Raw genomic sequence first — 23,229 nt, forward strand, 5'->3', positions numbered from 1 at the left:
GCTGCTGCTCCCCTGAGGGCTGCTGGTGGCCCAGAGAGCTCCAAAGACCCCGCTGGTATAGCCCAGATGATGTGACCACAGGTAGCACCGAAAAAAGTGTCCCCACAGCAAAGCCTGCAGTTTGCAGAGGGAGAAGGAGCAGCAGTGACCTGTTCCCCATGGGACAAGCTCCCAGCCCACCCCACCAGCACCACGGCACCGTGACCACTCTCACTGCATCCCAGGAGAACACCGAGCTGCTCAGTGACTGCTGGCCTTGCAGCTTTCTGAGCCATGCCTTCYACAAAGGGCTTTCCCTTCTGCTGAGCTAATCCTCACTATACAGGTATTAAAAACAGACTAACTCCCATGCTAATTCTCACTTTCATCAGAAATTATGTATTTCTGGAAAAGCTTAAATTACAGGTTTAACTGCCTCCAAGCATTAGAAAAGACCGAGAATAAAATCCTTCACTTTCAGAGTAAAACCGTGACCCACGCAGGAAAAAGGTTTTTTGATGCAACAGGGCAATTTGCAGGGAGCAGYCTCTGGGTTCATGGTGTCAGCCAGAAAGGCTCTCACAAGCAGAGAACACCCACAAAGCAGGGCAGCTGTGATCAAACACTGTTTTCTGCATCAGTGGGAACCACGAAGCAGGAGGGAAGGATCACACACACGCTCACGCAAAGCCACCCTGGTCCTTAGCTGAGCACAGGTCAAGGGAGGATGAGAGACACAGGGCTGGAGTTGGTTTGAGTCAAAAAATAAACCAAAACACTGCAGAACTGACTCAGTTCTTGACACATCACTGAAAACGTCACGGTTTTGATTTTAAAGAATTGTTCCAACACAGGATGGAGGCACGAAATCTGTGTAAACACAATTTATGAGGTCCAYTGCAGCTTTTGCTACGAAGATACATTACTCAGGGACATTTATTATCCTCTCCCCACTCTGCCATTAAGATCTGAGATGAAGAAGAACAAATGCAAGATAACTAAGCTCTTTATGGGGTAAAAACAGATCAAACGTAATTCTCTGTGTCTTAAAAAGAATTGGAAATGTCTAGACAGAAGACAGACAGAATTGGTCTCAAATGTATTAATTTCAATAAGCAGCTGAAGCCCTGAATTACAGGGAAGAGATTGAAGTCTGCTCCTCCTCCGAAAACTTTCCACACCTTAGTCTCTCCGTGACTCTGGCATCCTTTATCCCGCCTGTGATATTTATATCCAATAGCAGGGGACYGTAATCTGGGTCACCAACAGCCTGGACAGCCACTGACAGCCCTCAGCARGAGCTGCTGGAAACACAAGCAGAGCACTGCAGAGTCCCAGCTACGCAGCTCCAGAGATCTGGATCTTACTGGGGTGCAAATAAAGGGATGGGAAAGGCTTTTGAGTGCAACAAAGCTACTGTGAGGTAATTGGGGTTTGGGATGCTCTTCCTTCCACCACAGCCATGCAGGGACTATGGAGCTTCTCTTAAGGAGAAGCCAAACAAGCTCACTGAGCAAATTTGCATAAGCCACCCACCCCAGGGACTCCTGGGATCTGGCTACTGATACCACAGGCTGTAAGAACCTCTGTCATTTAGACACACGAAGGGCAAACAAGGCACAGCCAAACAACCCATGTAACCACCTCAAAGACCTGCTCACTCAGACACAGAGCTGAGGATTAAAATTTTCACATCTCAGCAATCCTATGAGATTCCACAAGAAAACAAGCAAGAGAAGGAGGCCCACTTGGATAACCAGAACAAAACCAGCAGTGCAGAAGTCCCACCATAATCACCCTCCACCATAATCACCCCCCACTTTCATGGTAGAATCTTTTACCAAAAGAATCTGGTCAGACCCAAAGTTTCCATCTCATAACAGCAGTGTTTCCCCCTGGCAAGCCCTCCCCAAAAAACCCTCTTCCATTGCCACCACATTCCCACCTGACATGCATTGTACAGGAGCTGATGCTCAAATTTCTTGATCCCCAAAATGTTCTGGAACATCTCGTAGAGCTGCTCCTTGCTGAGGATGAGCTCYGAGGCAGCACTCGCTGTCATCCTGGCCTGTTGCTTCCGGGGATCCTCCTCCCCACGGTAAATTGCATCGAACTTTGCCATCCAAGAGCTCAGGACTGTCTCCTTGCTGAGRCCATCAATTTCTGGCAGGCTGCGCACTCTCTTCTCGATGTGCTTCTTGAACACCTCCCGGGAGTCGTTTGCTGAGCACCCTCCGCTCTGCACCATCCTGGCAACGCGGTCGCTTTTCAGGAACACCTGCGAAGAAAAGAGTCATTTCAAATGGTGGACTTGAAAAATATCCCCCTGAAGTACCACAGAGGGTGGTTTCACTGCTGGGAAGCTGCTTACTGACTGCCAGGACATTCTCCAACTCCTCACTCAACAGCCACATGGTGCCAGATGGACAGAGGTTTCAGCTGTACTTTGGGAGGCGTAATGAAATCAGGGGAAGCTTCTGCTTTGCCTCCACTAAAATGAAACACTTTGATGCAATTAGGACTTGATGTGATGTTATGGTCGCACCTCACCAGATACATAAATGCCCTTTGGGAAAGCAAGATTATATTTTGTTCTATCTGATGTTTTAATAAGGAAGKTTTTGAGCAACTACATTCACCTAACCATGTTCTGCCCTGTTAGAGGGAGCAGAGTCATCTTACTCAAGCCAACAGCACCACATGGATTTATCCTGGTAGCCAGGCCCCCGGGAAACTCTGACYAGTGCAAGGACCAGGCTTACACCTTAATTCTTGAGAAGGTCCTTGCAGACTGCCCTGCTGTCACAGAAATGGGAAGTGCAGGATGGTTCAGCTGTGCTGAACCTCTGCAGAGGTGCAGGGCACTGACAGCAGGAGAAAAGGAGGGAGAAGGCATCGGATAAAGATGTTCTTCCCACTGCAAGAGCTGCAAAAGAGTCAAAATACCCATGAACCACTGAGCTGAATGGTTGCAGGACAAAGGGATATTGTGTCAGCTCTCCTCTCCCAAGCCCTGAACTCAGAAGAGCGATCAATATCCAGTCAGAAAACTGCTGTTTTATTAATAATGCTGARAACTGATGAACACAGCAGCTTGGGAAGAAGCTGTGCCCTCATAGGGGTGTATCTGTCAGCTCTCAATAATTAAAGAGCTTGAGGATGACCTAAGGACGTGACAGATTTTTTTTATATACCATTTATATACCATTTTTTATACACCATTCAGCAACATGGTACCCCATGTTCCCAGATGCTTGATGGCACAGGCATCTGTTGGCAGTGGTAGTGGGTTTTGTTCAAGGACCAGCCCAAAAATGCTGCTGAGGAAGAGCTGGGCTTTTTCCTTCCAATATTATTCACTCCCAGCAGACRAGACAGGCAGGATGCCACCAGCAACCTCTTCAGCCCATGCTGAAACAACACCAGCATGTGCTTCATTTCCTTGTAGACATTAAATATGAGTGATAACACCCCAGATGTTGTGCAGGTGCTTTGCAGTCAAGCTCTTGATACAGGCAAGGAAATTATCAACACACTGACTGCAGGAAATGGTAGAAGGTGACAGTGAACAGCCCCACTGCAGCATCCTGGGCTCCCATGTCCCTTCACCCACGCCAGGTGCCCAGGCCTGACCCTGTGTGACAATGCTAATGACTTCCCTCCTATATCTGCCAGCACCAGTGGCTGTTGTTATCCATGTTCCTCACCCCCAGCAGGGTGAGCAGTGGGATCTGGCTCCCCATATTCCCCCATCCCTGATTTATCCTCCCTGGCTGTGGAGCAGCAGCCAGCAGAGGAAAGGAAGGCTGCAGCAGGCAGGGCTGAGACAGGCATGGGAGAACACCAGTCAGACACAAAGCAGCAGAGAAAGACCATGAAATAGGAAGATAAAAAAATATATAAAAAGGTGTTTTATCCTGCAGAGCAGGCTGCTTTCTTTAGAAAATACCAGGTGAATCACCTGGCTGTAGGACTGCTGAGTAGGGCTGGAACAAAATCCTAGCATGTAGGCACAAACTGAAGCTTGCAGAAGAGAACCGACCTCCAGGAGCTGGGTCAGGCATCTCGTGCCACATCCACAGATGAGGCCACCATGCCACTGTGGCTCTGTCTGCCCACAGCAGAGTGGAAATGGGTCCAATGAAGCATTTCCATCTGAAGTGACTGCTGCAAAACGTGCTGGCTGACAGACAAAGCTCTACTCGTTAGAAGTAAAAGGAGCTGAGAAAAGCTCCCCTGCAGTGTGTTGGAGGGTGCTGGGCCTGTCTGCACACACGGGTCTRCAGCATTCCTGCAGAGCAGCAGCAGATCGCTCAATGTTTTTTAATTTGATAGCAGCCTGTGAACTAGTCTGAGACTGACAACCACATACTTACCTCCTGACAGCCACAATTAACAGCAAAATGTGGCCATGCAAACATCCAGGGCAACAGCAAATGCATTTCTGACCTACAATGCCACCTTTATCTTTTTCTTCCTCTGCAAAAAACCCAGGTAATAAACTTAATCTGCACCTTCAATGAGTGGATCTTTTAGGGACATCAGCCATGTCCTGCACAGAGATGGCCAGTCTCAGCTGTGTGTTTTCAAGCCATCATGCAGATCTATAAATCAGTAAATGCTGATTTCTAGACAGCACCCAGTGGAAGGAGAGTWAATTGAACAAAAGTGAGATTTGCAAGAGCTGAGATAAGCAGGATCTGCCGTGATTTGCACAAAGGATCAGCCAAGGAGGGGGTCACATCTCTGCAGAGAAGGAAGGGAGAACACTGCTCAGGCACTGAGGGGCAGAGGCTTTCTGTAGGGACGCTTTGCCTTGTGCCACTGCAGCTGGTGCCAAGGAAGAGCTGCACAGCCGAGCTCCACTGCACAGAAACTGGAAGCACACRGCCGCCAGTTAAAGGAGACCAACAGCTGAAAAGAACAAAAAGGAAGTTGTGCTAAAGGGCACAGTGATGAATTACCCTTTATGTGGCCTGTTTTAAGMAGCACAGAACCAGTGGAGGGTCCACTTGAAGACATGGGTTTGAGTAMATTTGGTGCTGATCTACTGCTCTTTCTGAGTTGAATAACTCGGKGCTTTTATACAGCACAGGACTTCTGGAGCTGACCACACTGAGCAGTGAAACWGGGATGCATTTTGTCTGGTTTTAAGCAGCTTCCTTTTCCTGCCTAATAATCTTATCTGAACAGATYATGCTGCTCTTGCATCCTAAAACACAGCTCACTCCATCTTGGAAACTTTCTTTGAGAGCRTCTGTTCAGTGAAGCTGTGATGATCCCTTGGCAATTTCTTTTCTGATAAAGGATGTAAATGACTCYCATCTTCCTTCCTGTACAGAGAACGATGGAAAAGGAACCACTAGGCTGGTTTAGCAGAGTTATTCCAGAGATAATTTGTGCTTTCCTTACACAGAAGCAGCTGCTGTCATATCCTATAGAGTTAAAATTCTCTTCTGTTTTAGTATCTGATTTTGGTCCCCTCTTAGCTTGCACTTCTAGAGAAATATTTTATGTAGGCAATTCAAAATCTTCACCTTTTATGACAGAATAGCTCTAGGGAGGAAGAGAAATGGTTTGCAGAAAGGCAAGCAAAAAAATAAACAATACTCCTCATACAAATCACAAGCACCGATTTCCTTCAAAACCAGAAGCTCTTTCCTTCTGAGCAGAGATATAAAAGGCAGCATTATGGGCTGCATACAAAGAGGTGCAAAAAGACAGACAYGCATAATTATTCTTTTGCACGATTATGAATGATGCTGCATGCTCTCTGCTATCATCTACTTTTGTGGATGCACATCCTCCTCCCTCCCCCTTTRCTTTGCAGCACTTGTCATGCCAAAGACAAAAGACAAGACTCTTGCTGAAAATCCCAAAGTCAGTTGGACACAAGGCAAAAGCTTCCACAAGAACTGAATGTGCTGCCCAGATTTCTCTTGGTATTTYTCACAGGGAGCACATGACACTGATTTTACATTGTGCCATCTTCCCTGRTTTAGAGTACACTGTTTAAAAGTATCAGGAAAATATTTTCCAGCTCAAAGGAAGGGTGGTCTTGCCCATAATTAGGCTATAGGAAACACCATGGTATAGGGGTTGTTGTGGTGTTTCCAGGGTTGACATTCAGACCCTGAATCTCCCCAACATTGTGGTGCATCAAACATCAGACAGAAGCCACCCTGCACTTGCCTTTGCTTCGTACTGTGTGATAACAGACAATCCATTATCAGAATTCAACCCCACCTGTGAATAAGGGTGCGAACAGGGATTCATGAGAGTGTTGCACTGTTACTCCTTACCTCATAGTAGCTCTGGACAGCATTTATAAAGGCTTCATCTGCCACAATCTGGGTTTCTCCGTTGAGAAAGGCCTGGAAACGATCTTTGATTGTCTGGAGCTGCTGCTTACTTATCTGTAAAACATGCCAAAAGGAGAAAATTAATCAAAAAGGTTCATGTATGAGGAAAAAAACCCTATTAATTKTTCTGCAGCATCTTCTTGGGGTGCTGATGCCATGCATTTCTGCTGCCCTTTGGGACAGCAGCAAAAGATGAGGAGCCAGTCACACGAGGGGACACAACACATGCTCTCTGCACCCTGGAGAGTTCATTTAGGCATCATGAGCTCCCAAAGTCACCCTGAACATCATTTCTAAACAACTCTGCCACCACAAAATGCACACAGGACTTTTACCACTTCAGGTATACCCAACTCAAAAGCCAACTGCTGTGTGAGTGCTTGGAAGGGTCTGTTTTTGGTGCAACCCCCTCTCCACTCAGCCTCTCCCCTTCAGAAGCTGAGGTTTCATACCAAAAGGAAAGCCTTGCAAGGTGGCTGTCGGTTTTTAGGGTCTTTTTTGTCTTTGCTCATTTCTTTTGGCTTTTCACATTTAAAACATCAGTCAAAACCAGTGTTGAAAGAATTTAATGTCAAGAAATCCTATGAGAGCAAACCTGTTCTCCTTATCCTGGCAAGGACTTTCTCTGCTGCCTCTCTGCTGCTCAGAACAGTTTCTGTCCAGCACACAGCTGGTATAACTTACAAGACAGTTCTAATTTTGTCACAATGACATCAACAGAAAGTTTACAAGGTTTTATTCCAGCCTCGTAAGATAACATGCCATTATTTTTCCAATTTATCTGTCAGTTTAAAACCAGACATAGCTAAAAACCCACCGCTTCAGCTTACAATGCAGACAAAGTCACAGCAGGGACAWAAGTCATGTACCAGCAATGCCAGCCTAACATCTTAAGATGTAGACAATACTCATGCTGAAGAGCTGCAGGGATTGAAATGTAGCTGGGCCTGCTTTACCATGGGGCTACTTCGAGTTTGAGGAGAAGAATTAATTTTGACAGAAGGAAGCAAACAATATGTATATATGGCAACTTCAAACTTAAAGGGAAAGAAGAGCAGTAAGAATTAGGACCGGTATTTATTAGTGACCCAAAGGTCTAGAGAAGTCTTTATTTCTCATTTGCATGCCAACAGAAGAAACCAATGCACTGAAATGGAAGAGAAAGCTAAAATTAATGGCTCTGTGTGTCTAAATGGCTTTGAATAAAGTACCRAAACTGCAGAGATTCAAACAACTAGAGCATAATGAAGCCTGGTAAACACYACTAGTGATAAAAAGCAGGAGAGGGACTACTTGGAAAATGCAGTGATAAATATCACTGGAGCTACGATCACGATGTGCTCCGTGGGGTGTTCAGGGACTGCGGTAACCAACACCGTGCTATGCTGGTAATTAATTCCACAACACCACGCTGAGGGGGGTTAGTGAGCAATAGCAATTTGATGTGATAATCTGGGATTAGTATATCCTGCTGCTAATGGAGAGGTGTTCATCAAAGTGACATAAAGAGAGACTCAATATGCTCTGCTTTAGAAAATGTGGAGCAGGCTTCACCACCCTGTGGGTGCTGGAAAGGGGGGCCATTCCCACCCCCAAAACAGCAGCCCAGACCTCACAGGGTCTGACACAGGCAACAAACAGCATCACAGGGCTGGAGTAAGGACCATCCCTTAACCTGACCCACCTCAGCCTTGGGCCATGAGCCCAGAGGAAAAGCACTGCCATAAACTCATAGATTTTAGGCTGGCAGTCTCTTAGAACCAAAAATTAAATCCTATCTGCCATCCCAGTCACTTAAACCCCTTTGTGGTGTTTGCCAACACTACCTTAGACATCGTGAGCCCTTGGGCAACACACACAACATCAGATGTAAAACAGGATCCAAACCTATCTGAGCTGATGGAATTGAAAACTGGGTCAGTGATAAGAGGAGCCAGAGACAATGCAGTGATTGTGTGGTAGACACCTGTGGGAAGGTGCTAGGTCTGTTTTTATTAATCATTTAATTATCTGGAAGTAGAGAAAGGCAAGAAGTTAATTAAATGTATTGACAATTTTGTATTAGCAAACACTGTGAACGTCAGGCAGAAATTACAGGGCAACAGATGCCATAAAAAACAAGGAAAGAAACAGAAAAACTACAGGCAACCTTGAAATCAGGGTGTTGAGGCACAAGGAAAGACATACTAAGAGCACAGACAGTCTCAGCCAAAAGGCTTTTCATTTGGGATTTTAACAACACACATGGCATATTTACTATRTTTTTGTGTCCAGGTTATTTCTCAGGACAACCTCCAAAAGTCCTTGCTTGTTCAATTCCTGTAATGCCATCTAGCAGCAGTATTTTATGCTCCTCCCTCAGTACTGAATGGGCTACCTTGGGAACAAATGATGCTCCTTGAAATTCCTAGAAATTCCCAATACGCGGCTCACACGCAAGCTCCTGGGGGCTGTGGAAATGAATCATCAGATTTGTCTCTCCTGGAGTGTCAGTTGCCTCCTCCTTGGCCAAGCTCTGCGCCAGCATTTTCCCCATGCAGGGATAAGGAGATCCTGTCTGATCACACCAAGCTGCAGTGCATCCAGTCCTCAGCTAACGGGACCCTCAGTGACCATCCCAACCACAGTGTGAGCATCACCAGGGTATCGATCCATGTCTGTGCCACTGTTAGGGATGTTATCAGGGAAGCAATCGATCTSAGCCACAATTTAACTGGTTTTGTATTGAACTCATCTCCTGCAGCACAGCAGCAGACACCCWGAGCAGACAGCCAGCACCACAAGGGAGCAGAGGAGATTGGACCTGCGGGTCAACCAAATGTGCCAAACACGCTCCACCTCCCATTTTAYGCCTCTTCCCTTCCCCACCAGACCCCAGAAGCATTGCTGCTGAATCCCAGAGCACTCCTGGGGCAGCCAGGGGGCTGCACCTCCCAGCAAAGGCTGGAGCAGGGCAGGGAGCAGCCTCAGCACCAACATCACACTGCAGAGCCTTGAAGCAGTGCCCAGTGATGGCACTAACTGAGCCACAGGCTTAAAAGAGCACGTGCCCTCAACACTCAGCTGGAAGCTTAAGTGCTTTAAAGGCAGGGGTGCTATTTTATCTCTTGCTATTAGAGGCACCAGTGATMAGCTAGAAATCCATATAAAGCAAGCCAACAGCTTCTGCAGATCCAGTAAAGGGCCAATACAAACCACTKCTCAGTTACCTTCCACAGAGTGCTCTCAAATAGCAGGAACCAAACAACAGAATTACTTCCACTTGGAAGCACAACAGTACAACATCACAGCCTTTGCACCAGGAGGTGAAACCCTGCGARGCTGCAAGCCCAGCAGGTGTGAGGATGGTGAGGGCAGAGTCACAAACCTGAGTGCCATCACACAGGAGAGCTGGGAATAAACAGGAAAACTGTGGTGGATGGAAGAGGTTTGTTCAATTTACCTTCCCTTGCTTTTCCAAACTTCTGTGATGTTCCCCACAACTGCTTCCCACGTGTGAGCTCATCAAAGAATGGCTCAGTCATTTCTGCACTCCACAGGGATCCCAGAACACAGCTACCTGGACCCAAGAGAACCCTCCCAAGTTAATGCCGTGGTGTGCTTATGGAGCAGAGTGTTTCCCAGCCTTTTACCTGTCTAAAGCATGGGAGTATTCAAGTTGTCAGATAAACACAAGCATGTCAAAAACTGTAATCAGCTGAGGCAGGGATGACAAACTCCTGGCACAGGTATCAGGCACAGCAGCCATGGAGCTTTTGGGCAGGTATCCCTCATGGATTGCATGGCTTTTTATAAGAAGCTTGGCASATRTCTTCTCCATAACAGACTAAATTAYGGGGAGAACCTCACCAGTGACTGGACATGGGAACCCAAATGATTCCTACCTTCTTGSTCTAATTTTTTAAAGACCAACCACATGCCCAGCAGAGTTTAGTGACCWCTGAAACTGACTGGTCACAAGCAAATCACAGAGAAAACCAAATGAATTTGCTTGATRCAGATCCCAGCAAACAGCACATCAGCCTCCTCGAGGAAAATGTTCACCAGCAGATTTCTTGCCCTGTGTTATTTTTGCACACACTCAATCTGACTCAGAGCCAAATGCAAAGCTGAATGAAGGGAGCCATGGCACCTTCTCCAGTGTTCCAGCCAGTGAACAGCTGGCACCACCCGTGTGCATCGTCCCCAGCCTCCTTCACCTACACCTTTGCAAAGCACAAGCACTGCAAAAAGGAGCTGTTTGACACAGAAAACTTCCCTGAATAAAGTTATACACAGCAATGTGCCTCACTAAGCCATGCTCTCTCCAGAATACTTTGCTGAATCTAAGCATGCAGGAGTAAGTGGAGCAACAAAATGGGCCCAGAGAGGCYGTGGCATCTCCAGCTTTGCARAYTTCCACACCCTGACTGAATGAAAATTATCTGGTTTGGGAGGGAGCCCTGCTTTGAACAGGGAAATTGGGCCAGAGACCTCAACAACTCCAYTGCAACCTACATTATGCTACAGCAGCACCATATCCACCAGAAGGTTTGGAAGGAGAGGCTATCCCAGATTGTGGATTGCTGGACCTGTCAGGAGYAGGCTGCAGCACAACATCCCCACCTGTGCAGGTACTCAAAGCTGCTAATRAAGCCCCATCCATCAATGTGGTGGCTGCTGGAATCACAGTCAGATCTGGGCTCTGTCTGAGGACATTTCCAAGTGAAAGGCACCCCTGTGGTTGAGAGGTAACCCCCCCTTTACTGCCACACCTGTACATCTCAGATCAGGGACAGAATGTCACAGCTCACCGATGCCTCATAGAGCCTTTGGACACTGCACATCCCCTGGAAGGGTGTTCCCTGCAGGCAGGACATGAGGATGCACTGCAGCACTGACCACTGGTCCAGCTGGCTCAGACTATCAGCACCCCCCTGTCCCAAGGAAATCATTTCAGCTGAGGAATGCAGGGAATTCCCATGGGAAGCAGTTCTGCCTTCTGTGCAGGAAGCCCAGCAGCACCCACCACACACAGCACTGAGCCCTTCCTCCTTAGGGCACCTGCTGCTCGGGGACCACTGCAGGCAGGAAAGGAGGAATAGTTAACTACTCGCTGTGCTGTTGCTCTGGGTTTGGTTTTGTAACATCTAATAAATATTTTATTACTCCTCAGCACCAGGTGATTTAGGGAAAATCTAAACCAACCGAACGAGCATCTCTCATCAGTGTGGCTTCCACAGCCAGAAAAGCAGTCACGACACGAACAGTGTGGGAAGGAGGGTGTGTGGGGGCAGARCAGCCGAGAAGTGGCCTCATGAGATTGGCCAGAAGCCCCAGAAATGGGCATGAGACCAGAAAAACAACCCCATCAGGTTATTTTGCACTGGGAAAACGCATCAGGTTGTCCCTCTGCTGATGCTGATTTCCTCACTACAAGAGAGGAGCACAGGTGGGGTGACTCTCACCCCCAGAATTTGGGGTTTTGATTGCAAACTCTCCTGGGCAGACGTGGCTGCTCTGCACTGAGCACTGCTGGCTTTTCACTGCTCACACACACAACCAGCATTAAGTGCCAGTGTCAGGCAACTGTTCCAGGCACCCAACAATGCCTTTCCTGGTTGTTTCAGAGAAATTTAATTCTTGTTACCAGAAAGAGCTTCTCATGCTTTGGTTCCTGACAACCACCATACATCTTTTCAGGGATACCCTACGGTCTGACCATACGTGGATCACTGTGACACACCCACTGTTCTACTGCTGCCTGTACAATTAACACACCAGCACAGCATCGGTTTGGAGGTCAGAGACTGAACCAGCCTCTCTCTCAACCAGCCCAGGAACACAAGAATGGTATTTCCTGACCTAAGAGTAAATATCTGCTCCAGCAATGTGACCAAAGGGGTGAGAAAACCCACTAGAGCAGCCTGTAGAGGAAGAAAGACCCTCCCTCTGCCCAGGTACAGAGCTACCACCCAGCCATGCCTCCCCACAGCACCASCTCCAATCCTTTCCAGGATCTCTCACTACCTGTTATCACCAGCAAACTCCAGCAGCTTTGCAGCACAAGCAGTGAGTGTTAAATGATTTTGGCACTTGCTGGAACATTTCTTCTGTAAAGAGGCTCAAGTATTGCTGGGTAAGTATGGGGAGGCAAAACATCAATCCCTTTGGTTAAGCCAGCTGCAGGCACAGAGGCTCTAGATCAAGCAGTGCACATCTCTTCCCACTGTCCCAGACTCCATCCAGCAGCAGATTTATCGGAGACACAAAGCACAGCCTCCGAGTCTCTCTCTCTCTCTCTCTCTCTCTCTCTCTCTCTCTGGAATACATGGATGTGCTTTTTTATCCTCTCAAACCCTGAGTATATTTCTCTTCTATGATTCACTCTGCCAGCTAGGCACACTCATTTGACATACATGAAAGACCTAAAATGTTATTATGGCTGCTCCTACTTTCTGAAATGCTGTGGGTGCACAATGCTAAAAAAGGAAAGCAAAGCCAGGATTTGGGACTGGGCCGTGCCATGATGACTTTCCCCTTGTGCTTTCCAAGCTACACCTTCCTTTTGCAAACTGCCACCACAGATGCAGATACATCAAAACATACCTGGCCATTGCCTGCTTCACTTGCTACCTCTGTTTGCACCAGGGTATCCACCCAATGCTCAGATACCAGATACCCAAAGGGTCCCTTTTTCTATTAACATCACAAAATCACAGAATTGTTTGGGTTGSAAGGGACCTCAAAGACCATTCAGTTCCAACCCATCTGTCACTGGCAGGCACCAGGCTGCTCAGCTGTGGCTCCAGGCAGGAACTTCTGCTCCTGCAGGGAAGTTTCTGTCTCCTGTGTGTCTCCTCCTGGCTGGTCCCTCCTCTGCAGCTGATGTGCAGGCAAGTAACCCCAAGATGGAGCCACCTGACAAGAGCACAGAAAACTTGGAACTTCTCCCACCTTTGATCTTATTTTACCTAAGCAAGCCATTAGCAGAGTCAGTTTGTGACAGATGCAGCAGAATAAGCTGGGTCTGCTGGGTATCTTCCTGTGTATGATCAAACAGATGCTGGCCCCTATTTTTTACTGATTAATAAAAATATAGCTTTGATCTTAGAAGAATAGAGAAGCCAGCACAAAACAGAAGCAAGAAACAGCAATGATGGAATACTAGGCYAGTGACTGAGGATGGGCTGAGGGGGTGACTGCTGCTCTGAGAAACCTCCCTGGTGACTTCTGCTGTGCCGGGAGCCTTGCCTRGTGAGCTCTGCTGGGTAAAACACATCATCATGATGTGGCAGCTTTCAGCAGAAAGCCCAGCGTCATCCTGCCTGTGGTAAAAGTGCAGCTGCTCTGTTAATAAAACAGAAACAACAAAGCCAYAAAAATACTAGCAGAAATACAGCTAGGAGATAAATCCAGGAGACAGATAGCATGGAGGCTGTCTAGAATGGGCAGAGTGAAAAGCAAAGCCCCCCAACCCTGGCTGCTTCTTTGGGTGCCCAAAGGCAGGAAACCAATCCCTTTAGTCCCAGGCTAGATTCTGCAGCTGGATTATCTTCCCCTCCTCTCAAATACCTTTCTTATTCAGTCCCAGCTCCTGTCTGATTAACCCCAGGTCTTGAAGGCTAAAGCAACCAAAGCTAGCAAGGGCCTGGCCAGAGAGGCACGTTGAGATATGTTTGCTGTGACTGGTGTAGGAACTCTCTGTAAATGCAACAGAAAAGATTTAGCCTGCCCTTTCTCTCCAACAGCATAGTATATGTGGAACAAACAGTCCATTGCTGCTCTGAGACCTCAAAAAAAACACTTAACCCAGGAAAAAGGATCAAAGGAAGATCTTCCTTCTCCTCTGGAGCATTACAGGCTGTCTTGGAAAGTAACATTTTCACTCCTTGTCTTTTTCTGCTGGATGGAAAACAACACATGGTCTGTTGAAGCCTGTAGTGTGGATGTGACACAGCTTCTGAGACATTACCTCGCATCCTCTCCTGCCTCAGGGCCTTGGTGTGCTGCACTGAGGAGGGAGGTGGGGAAATGGAGAACATCAYAGGTCCTTCTCCATGAGACACCCATGTTGGGACCCTTGGAAAAGCCAGGAACAGGCTAGGCTATGAACCTACCAGAACTTCTATTTATTGCAGAATATTGTGAGGACAACTTCCAGAACTTGGATGTTCAGAGCCTGACTGAAAAGAAGTAAAAAGTCAGTTTGGGGCATGGATGTTACACACAGGGGCTACAAAGCCCTAAGCCCCCAGCTCTGTCACCATCAAAGGCATGCAAAACATTCCATCATCTGCAATAGATAGATAATCCTGTATTTGTTTAATAATAATAATAATAAATTGTGCAAAATGTACAAGTGCTACAAAGGAGCATTCACAAACAATTCCCAAGCGCTCAAAAGAAAAAGTTGTGCAGAAGTGATAGTTTTACACTGCTGATCAATGTGACCAGAGCCCCTTAGAGCAGGAACACTCTGCCAGCCCCCAGCTGAAAATCAGTAACCCATATTGCTGCTGATAGCTGATGCTATCCCAGTATCTCCATTTTTGGGCTATTTTAGAAGCTAGGAATGTCCCAGTGTATTGTGGTTTTGGAGATCCTAGGCACAACCTAAGGACAGTTAAATATCCATAAATGAACTGATCCTCAAATGTGGGAGGGATGGGGTGAGAACACCTGGGGTCCTGGGATCCAGGCAAGTCCTTGYTCTCCAGCAGCCCATTTGTCTGCTCCCTCTGTGCTGCATTTCCTATTTGTGAAGGAGAACAACAGCTCTTTGCTTCTCTCCAGAAGTGGCAACATGCATGAAAAGACTGAAAGCCTCTCACAGACGAGGATGGCGGGTACCCAAGAAGAAAAGCCAGCTACTTTTAGATACACTTTAGAATCACTATTTGAACTATTTCCATCTCTGTGTTCCTACTCCAGGCAGACYTTACAGATTGCAGAAGCCAATCATGCTTCCTGGTTAATGCATAAAGAGGCTCATGCTGACTTAAAAACATTAAACAATYAGAGCTAAAGATCTCCCACCGACACTTCAGATGTCCAAACAAGAAACCCAGGCTTTCTTTATTTTTTTAAAGCAAAAAAAAAAGCACATCTATGATCACTGGCACTATTTTTACATCATTTTCATCATTAAACTCTGCCTCTCCTCCATGTCACAAGCTATTTTAGAAGCAATTTTTACTGAGCAGAAGTGGCAGACAAATGAATGGAGACTCAAGGACTCCTGGTGTGTCCCAGCCTCTGTGAAAATGCTGGTTTCAGCCTGGCAGAGTTAGCAGGGGAGGGAATGTCTTTGATGGGAATGAATGAGATGGCAAGAAATGGAGAGGAGCTTCCAGGCACACAAGGGTGAAACGATGAGCGCTGCTCTGGKCATCCCCCACGCTCCCACTGCCCCTGCTAACAGCTGGGGAAACCACCAGCCCCCAAACCAGAGAGCTGATACCTCAATCAACATGAAATTGGGCTGCTGGAGCAGAAGAAGGAAGCACATGCAGGTCAGAGCATTATTTCTTTCCCAAAGAAAGCACATTTTGAAAGCAGCCCACTAAAAGATGTGACCTATTGCACACGACGGCTCTGGCTAAGTACAACGTGTCATGTTTGAAATTTTCCCTTATTCTGTGCCATGATTTSCAGGAAACAAACAAAAAGAAGGAAAACACTCCAGATTTTAAGAAAATCTGTGTAAAAGCCAAATGCCTCTCTGATCCAGTAAAAGAGAARCTGCCTCCTTCAGACAGACTTGAARAAGGTTCAGTCAATCAGTCAAGCCAAAACAGAATTTGCTTCTAGACAGAAAAACAAGAGAAAAGGTGTGAAATTGTAGTGCACCTCCTCCTCCACCTCACATTTCCTGCTAAAGTGAGTAATATCAGATTTTACAAGGGCATGTTGTTTGGAGCTGGAAGAGAAAGTTTAGTAAAAGCTAGTTTGTTCTGAGGCAACAAAGTACTGCAAGAAAACAGCAATTCAACTTTCCACACCCACCACCAGGCAGAGAYGTGGGAATATACCTTCACAGGGTGGCTGGTACGTACGTGAAATAGCTGAGAATATCTGTCTGCTCCTTCAAAGGCATCAGGGAAAATCATCTGCAATTACATCATTCCACTGGGGTGATTTACTGTTACTTAAGGAAAGGCACTGTTAAAATTATCCAGTTTGTTTCCCACATTCCTGGTCTTTGGACCCCGTTTCTATCAGGAAGGTGAAAACAAGAGGGGCAAATCTTGCAAATTATCTGAGGCATCACAAAGATGGGASGAGAGCCCCATGGGGACAAACCCCCAAGGGTAGCTCCGCTCAAGCAAGTGCTCAGATTTCCAGGCTTGGAGCACATTCACTTGGCAGGGGAGGCTGGAGGAAGCAGTGACCTTTTCTCAGCTTGGGGCTGTTAAGCACAAATGAAACACAGCTAGGGCAGTCACAGTACACACACTGTGTGAGGTGTGGGCAGGGCCCATCTGCTAAGGGACAATTAACYGCTTGCATGAAATTAAGATGGAGTTCAATAATGGTTTTCAAGATAAGGGAAAGGCCATTTGCTGGCTGACAGGCTGTGGGGTCTGCAGTGATCAGTCTGAGCCTTGCAGCCCAGGGAGATCTCCACCCCACCGGTGGAATGGGAGAAGCAATTCCACAACCAAAAAATGATTGAGTTATCCCTGGGGGCTCYTTGCAGGGCCAAGAGGGACACCCGGGCTCCCTGAGCGACTGGCCCTCTGCCCTTGGTGCCTCTGGCCAGCGTGCTGGCTGTCTTCTGCCTTCCACCTCCTGTCACGTTTAATTAGAGCTGAAGAACATCCCCAAAGCTGCTTGCTGTGACCCAGCACCAGTCACCCAGTGCCAGCAGCAGCACCCAACTGCACAAATCTGTCCTGCTGGCTCCTGGGCACCCAGGGCTGGTCTGGTCCCACCCACCTTCCCATCAGCCTGGAGACACAGACAGTACTGGTTAGCTGGATGTTAAAATAACAACCCACCTAAAAAAAGCTTTTGTGCCTCTGATGGCCTGTGGGGCTTCTTTTTGGCCAAAGGTTAGACACAGTAGTTCAAAACATCCAGCTTTCCTAAACCCAAAAGATTAAGTCTGGTACCACTATTACACATTAACCCTCTAAAGTCTGGCAATTTTCAACACAGCAGTTGTATGTGGCACTACATAAAAATCCTTTCCAAAAAAAACATGCCTACACATTAAAAACTCTCTCATTTAATCCAGGAAAGCTGTTTTAAGGATTCCTGCGAGGTGCAGTATATTGCAGGCTGTCTCAAAAAGAAGAAAGATTCATTTTTCTTCTTTGGGCTGGAGGCAGAATAATTTTAAAGGCTTTGAGTGAATGATGAGCTCTGTGCATTTCTGCTGGGAGGGTCAGAGCCYCCTGCTTTCCCCTTCCCATCAGAYGAGCTGTCCCTGCTCCTTGTTTGCTGTGGGTTGTGCAGAAGAATTGCAAGCTCATGCTACAGGAACAGTGACCTGCAGCAGAAGGGGATGCAACAGATGGAGTAAATATCCTCTTCAACACACCCCCAGAATATGTTGCCCAAGCTCAAAATCTAGATTTCCTTTGTGTCTTACACTACCTTACACTGGCTGGAAAAGCCTAGGAGGAGAGAGGAGAGCAGGCTGTRCACAGAGGGAGCAGAACACAGTTCCAAAGGGCAGGAGGGGAGAATTGCCTGTTGCTACATCTGGTAATGAGTTTGTCTGCACATAAGGAGTTCAAGTAGAAACCCCCACAAAAAGCAGCACAGCTACTGCAGAATTGAAGCATGTAATTTCAGAGGAGTGTTTGTAGGAGCAGAAAAAAACGTGGGCATACAGAAAGAGGAAAAGACAAAATGAAATGATTCTTCATAAAAGGCAGCTGTGSTAGCATTTGCCTACAGCATTCTCCATCCTGGAGCTTCCCTTCTGCTTCTAGGAGCCCTGGAAGAGATCACTGAAACTGTAATATTTGTAACCACAAAAAAGGGGAAAATCTACTCTCATTTTCCTTTCCCAGTAAGCATGAGGAGCAGGCTGTGTCCTGGAAGCAGGTCTGTGCAGGTGGCAGATCAACTACAGGATCCCATAAAACAGATCCCATGCTATGCTGTACATGCACAGACAATCCCAGTGACTCCAGCTCACCTCAGCCTACAGCATGGATTGCCTTTTTAATTTTTTTTTTAAACTCAAACATTCCTATTAGAAGCCTCAGCCTACGCTGAAGAATTAGAGATAACTGGTACCCACAGAAATTGGAAGGAAAAAYGCTAATCTTAAACACTGCTTAAATAAAATCTGCAGGACTGAGAATGAGGGAATCCAGTCTCTTAAGTGAAAACACCCAAATTATTTGGATGAAAGGAGCTTGGAGTTTTGCTCCTGGTGCTGTTTGCTGGGCCAGCACCAGCAGAGCCAGCGATGGCCTCTCCCTTGGCACGGCACACACGGCAGAAGGGGCCCACACARCCTGCTCGGGAAGAGGCGGCCCTGATTGATGGCTGTCTCACAGRCAAATGCTTTCCCAGCCCTCTGGAATATGGGAGAGAGCTTCCCTGGCAGCTGGATGAGGGAGTGCAGGCACGTTGGGAGCCCGAGCGGTGCACGGGTAAAGCAGGTGATGCCAAAGCACAGCACCAGCTGCACCAGCTGTGCAGCTCCTCTGGCCCCAAAACCTTATGAAGAACAGGGGACCTGGCTGAACTGTGACCAAGCAGGTTTTGTCCAGAAAGATGGACCAGGCTGGGGCATTCATGAAAGGGAAATGAGAGAAAGCAGCAAAAACAAGCCCATTCCCACACTGGCAGGGTGTTCTCCAGCGATGCCAACGTTATTTCACCATCCAGCCCCTCCTTGTCTGCAGTTTCCAAACTTCAGGGACCTACACAAAACAGTTTCTTGAGTGGGCAAGTGTCCTGCCCACATTGACATGAGAAACTCTGTCCCACCTCCAACTCATTTCCAGCCAGGCTTCAGCACTCGGCTTGACCCACGCAGCAGAGAAAGCTGCCAGGTTCCAGCTGAAATCCTGGCTGTGGGCTCGAAAAGTTGGACATTATGCACTCTGTGGCAAACAAAATCAGCAATCAAATCCTCTCCCCCAGGAAATCTTGGGAAAAAAATGCCAGAAAWGCTGGCAACAGAGAGCTTGAGAACTTCAGCATCCCTGCCCATCAGCTCCAGTCTTGGTGAAGATACTTTCACCCTCACTGACTAAAAAGCCCAAGTTTTTATCAGGAGCAAAGTTTCCCAAGCCAAAATGCAGAACTGCTGGGCACAAGTCACTCCTTCTGGTTGATGTCTGTCTTAGCATCAGAGAGAAAAGTGAGATTGCAATCTCCCAGGATACACTAAAGCTGCCCTTAAATTTAGGTGGCAAATAGAAATTTTTATTTCCTWTAATCTTTTGAACTGTGACTACTTCTTCACAAACCATGCACAATTTTTGAGTTTTGTGATTAACTCCTTAGATTTTTTTTTACAGAAATGTGATTTAAACAAGCAAAACAAATCTCGATTCATCCTGATACAATGGAGAAGTAAAGAAACTGAAGATAGCATCAGAAAAAAAAACCAACAAAGAAAGACAGAAGCCTTTGCCACATTGCAGGCTAACAGCAGACTCATGCAGCAAGAACATGATAGAATAAAGATGCTTATCTTGAGCAACCCAGAGCCTGCYCAATATGAGTCAGTAAGAGCAAGGCACCCACTGGCCTGTTTGGGAGACCAAGGAGAGTTCTGAATGGGGCTGGTAGCTGAGCCCTCTGCTAAGCTGTGTACAAATCCTCTTTGCCTACAGGCTGACATTTGAAGGGGTAACAGAGGCTGCATTCCCTGCTCAGGGGCTGCTGAAGAGAGAGCAATGTACCCTGCAGCTACAGAGGGCCACAGGGAAAGCCTCTAAAGCACCRTGGCAAAAGCTGGAATTCAAAGGAAGACTTTTCTTCCCTTATTCTTGGTCCCCCACCACGCTCCTCAGCTTTATGGCTCTTCCTAAGAAAGAAAATAACAGAAATTAGGCTGCCACGTATGAAGTGGCAGCAAGACCCCTTGCAGTAAAATCTCAGTGTGACGCAGAAGGAATTACCTCCACAATTGCACTCCTGTCAGACAGCAGAGCACAGCGCAGGGGGTGCTGTGCTGCTGATGCCAGAGTGTGATTTCCATTAGTGTTAACAGCAACTACTGACAGAAGCAGCAGCCAAGRAGCCAAAAAGCCTCCAGTCCTGATGGCCTCTTTTGATGAGTACAGAAGTGCATTAAGTCAGTCCCAGCAGCCGTACCAGGCAAATGATCATGGCTGTGAGCATGAGAAAAGAGCCAGGGGTCAGGCTCCTAAGAAGGGCTGGGTGCCAGCTGGGATGGGCATCGGAACCAGAGCAGCACAAATGGCCAGTGAGGTGACAGCAATGGCACAAGCCAAACCCCAGTCCAGTATCCATGTGGTGGTCAGCCACAGTTCTCAGAAGCAAGCCTAAAGGAACCAGGTGGCCACTGCAGTGCTTCTTGCAGCTCCTCCATGAACAGTTACTGCCAATAACCACCATGGTCCTTGGGATGGGGCACAAAGAAGCATTTCTATGCCCAGTGCAAACATAAGACAGTTCACAAAAAGGTATATATTTGGAAAAACAAGGGCTTGGAATCAGAAGATGATATAACAAGAAATAAAATATGGTTCATGAGAAAACTACATGTATGGCAGAACAAGGGCTTTAAATTTAAAAGTGTTGTTTCCATCATTACAACCATCATTTCAAGTCATTGAGGATTTTTTGGATAAGCAAAGGCCTAGAGAAAATTCATCCCCAAGATATAAAAATAGATTTTGATTCATTAGAGAAAGAGCCAGATACAAATCACAGTCCTCTGAGAGTGGATAAACTAGATGCCAAGGTTATTTTCTTCCAAACATTTTAATAAGCAGGTGCTGAGCTGGTGACCATCTCCTGAGAGTGCCACACGAGGCGAGTCGCTGGCACAGCCTTGGCCCTTACAATCTGCAGCAAAGCCATCAGGTCTCACAGCACATCCCCTGCCAGTTTGAAGTGCCTACCCACCACCTCCAGCACTCGTTTCTCATCAGCTCTCTGCAGACAGCAACAGATCATTTCATCCTGTTACTTACGCCACAGAAATTTAGACTCGAGGAAAAACAGGCACAACGACGTTACATCATTTAAGCAGCCGACTTAGCTGACTACATCAAATTCTGCCTGAACTGCTGGCAAGAGCAACAGACCTTTAATTAAACTAACTAGCCCTGGGCCAGAGAAAGACTTCTTTCCTGCTGATTCATTTGATAGGAGGTGAAAGTGCCGAGATCACCGTCACAATTCAAAGCATTTCTGAGTACTCGCCCACAGCTCACTCAAATCCCTTCGGCTGCAAATGCCTCTGCAAAAGCCAGAGYTACCCAGGCACCTGCCCTGTCCCTTTTGCACCCAGGTCAGCTCCAGGGTCTGCTTCTGTGCTGATAACCTGAGTCTCGTGGTCTCCCTGTACCATTTGGTACAGAACGAAAATAACAAAAAACCCAACCAGCCTTAGTCCCAAAGTACTCGCAACTCGAATAATTTCACATGGTAAGCCATGAGAGCCAGGAGCAGTCCCCTTCACAGGGCTGGCCAAGGACATGAGTCTGTGGCCCTTGGGCAGGGACTGATGCTGAGCTCTGGAAGGGGAGCCTAAGCTTGTGCCAAGAGKGTCTGGACAAGCTGGGCACAGAGGAGAGAGACAGCAATGCCTCCCACTCTACCTGCACTTGCTCCCCTCAGGTTTGTCAAACACCTCAGGAAAAGCCAAATTCCTCACAGGAGCACACTGCTGCAGGGAAGAGACACAGCTCTGTACAACTCAGAATGATGCTCTGTCATGTGGCASTGCCCCAGCCCACACAAGGCTTTATCTTCTACTACACACTGAAGTGAACTGCATTTTTTKATGCTTTTTTCTTTTCTTCTGGAAAGGAGCTAATTAGAGTGGAAAAGGATCTCTACAACTCTCACATGCATGACTCCTGTATTTCAGAGACTTTTAATTTGTGTTATGCAACTACCACATACACATTGTAGTTGAAATTATAYAGCATGAGACCTAATCAAACACCACTAACAGCAGCAGGTAGTTAAATCCTGCTGTGATAAGCAAGGAAAATGATTTTGTGTAGGCAGGGCAAATTCTCCCTTGCACCTTGGTCAAAGTGGCACCTACCACCAATTATCAGRTTGGTAAAATGCATCTGTTATTTAGGGTAATGACTTCACTTAACATGTAAARTGCATGGCTGGGGGTGCACTAAGCACTCACACTGGGCAGGGAAGGGGCACTTTGGTGGCACTGAGCACCCAGGGAGGCCCTGAGAAGGAAAGCAGGAGCAAGGCAACAAATCTGAGCCCAGAGCAGGGCTGTAAGGAACACAGAGCTCCCTCAGGAAGGCTGTGAGGACAAGACTCCTCAAAGTAAGCAAAAATCTGCTGAAAAAGGAAAATAACTCATTCCCACTCCTGTCCACGATGAGAAATTAAAGGTGTGTGTTACCGCAAGGAAGCCAGGCTGGACACTGGACAAAAAGCCCTGTCCCAGTAAGGTGCAGATGCACCGAAGAAGCTGGCCCAGGAACTCGTGTCCCCACATCCCTGGCAGGACCAGCTGGACAAGTGCCACCAGGAGCAACCTGGGCATGCTCAACCCAGCTTTAAGGGAGGAAGATGTTCAGATAGCCTGAGGTCCTTCCAGCCCTATTTTTACAGGATTTCTCCCCTTGACTCCAGCTGCCCTGCCGTACCTCGCAGGAGGCATCCCGCAGCCGATGCTGTTCTGCAGCAGCCCCCGCAAGAGGCACAGGCTATATTTATTCTGGTACATTGCAGTGGGAAGCTTTAATCTGTGTAATCG

The 23,229-nt window shown here is 47.2% G+C and overlaps 1 protein-coding gene across 6 annotated transcripts in view; it reads right to left on the reverse strand.

Annotated features, from left to right (window-relative positions):
* CADPS (calcium dependent secretion activator) overlaps positions 1–23,229 on the reverse strand; it is a 202,989-nt gene that overhangs the window by 157,685 nt on the left and 22,075 nt on the right. For all 6 annotated transcript variants that reach the window (XM_057375338.1, XM_057375342.1, XM_057375341.1 and 3 more), the window contains exons 2-3: positions 6,282–6,395; positions 1,925–2,257 (exon numbers count right to left, since the gene is read on the reverse strand). In XM_057375338.1, coding sequence (XP_057231321.1) covers positions 1,925–2,257; positions 6,282–6,395 — 447 coding nt within the window. The remainder of the gene's footprint in view (positions 1–1,924; positions 2,258–6,281; positions 6,396–23,229) is intronic.

Source organism: Malurus melanocephalus, unplaced genomic scaffold (assembly GCF_030028575.1).
Source record: "Malurus melanocephalus ecotype Western Australia unplaced genomic scaffold, MMel_1.1 scaffold_245, whole genome shotgun sequence".
NCBI lineage: Eukaryota > Metazoa > Chordata > Aves > Passeriformes > Maluridae > Malurus > Malurus melanocephalus.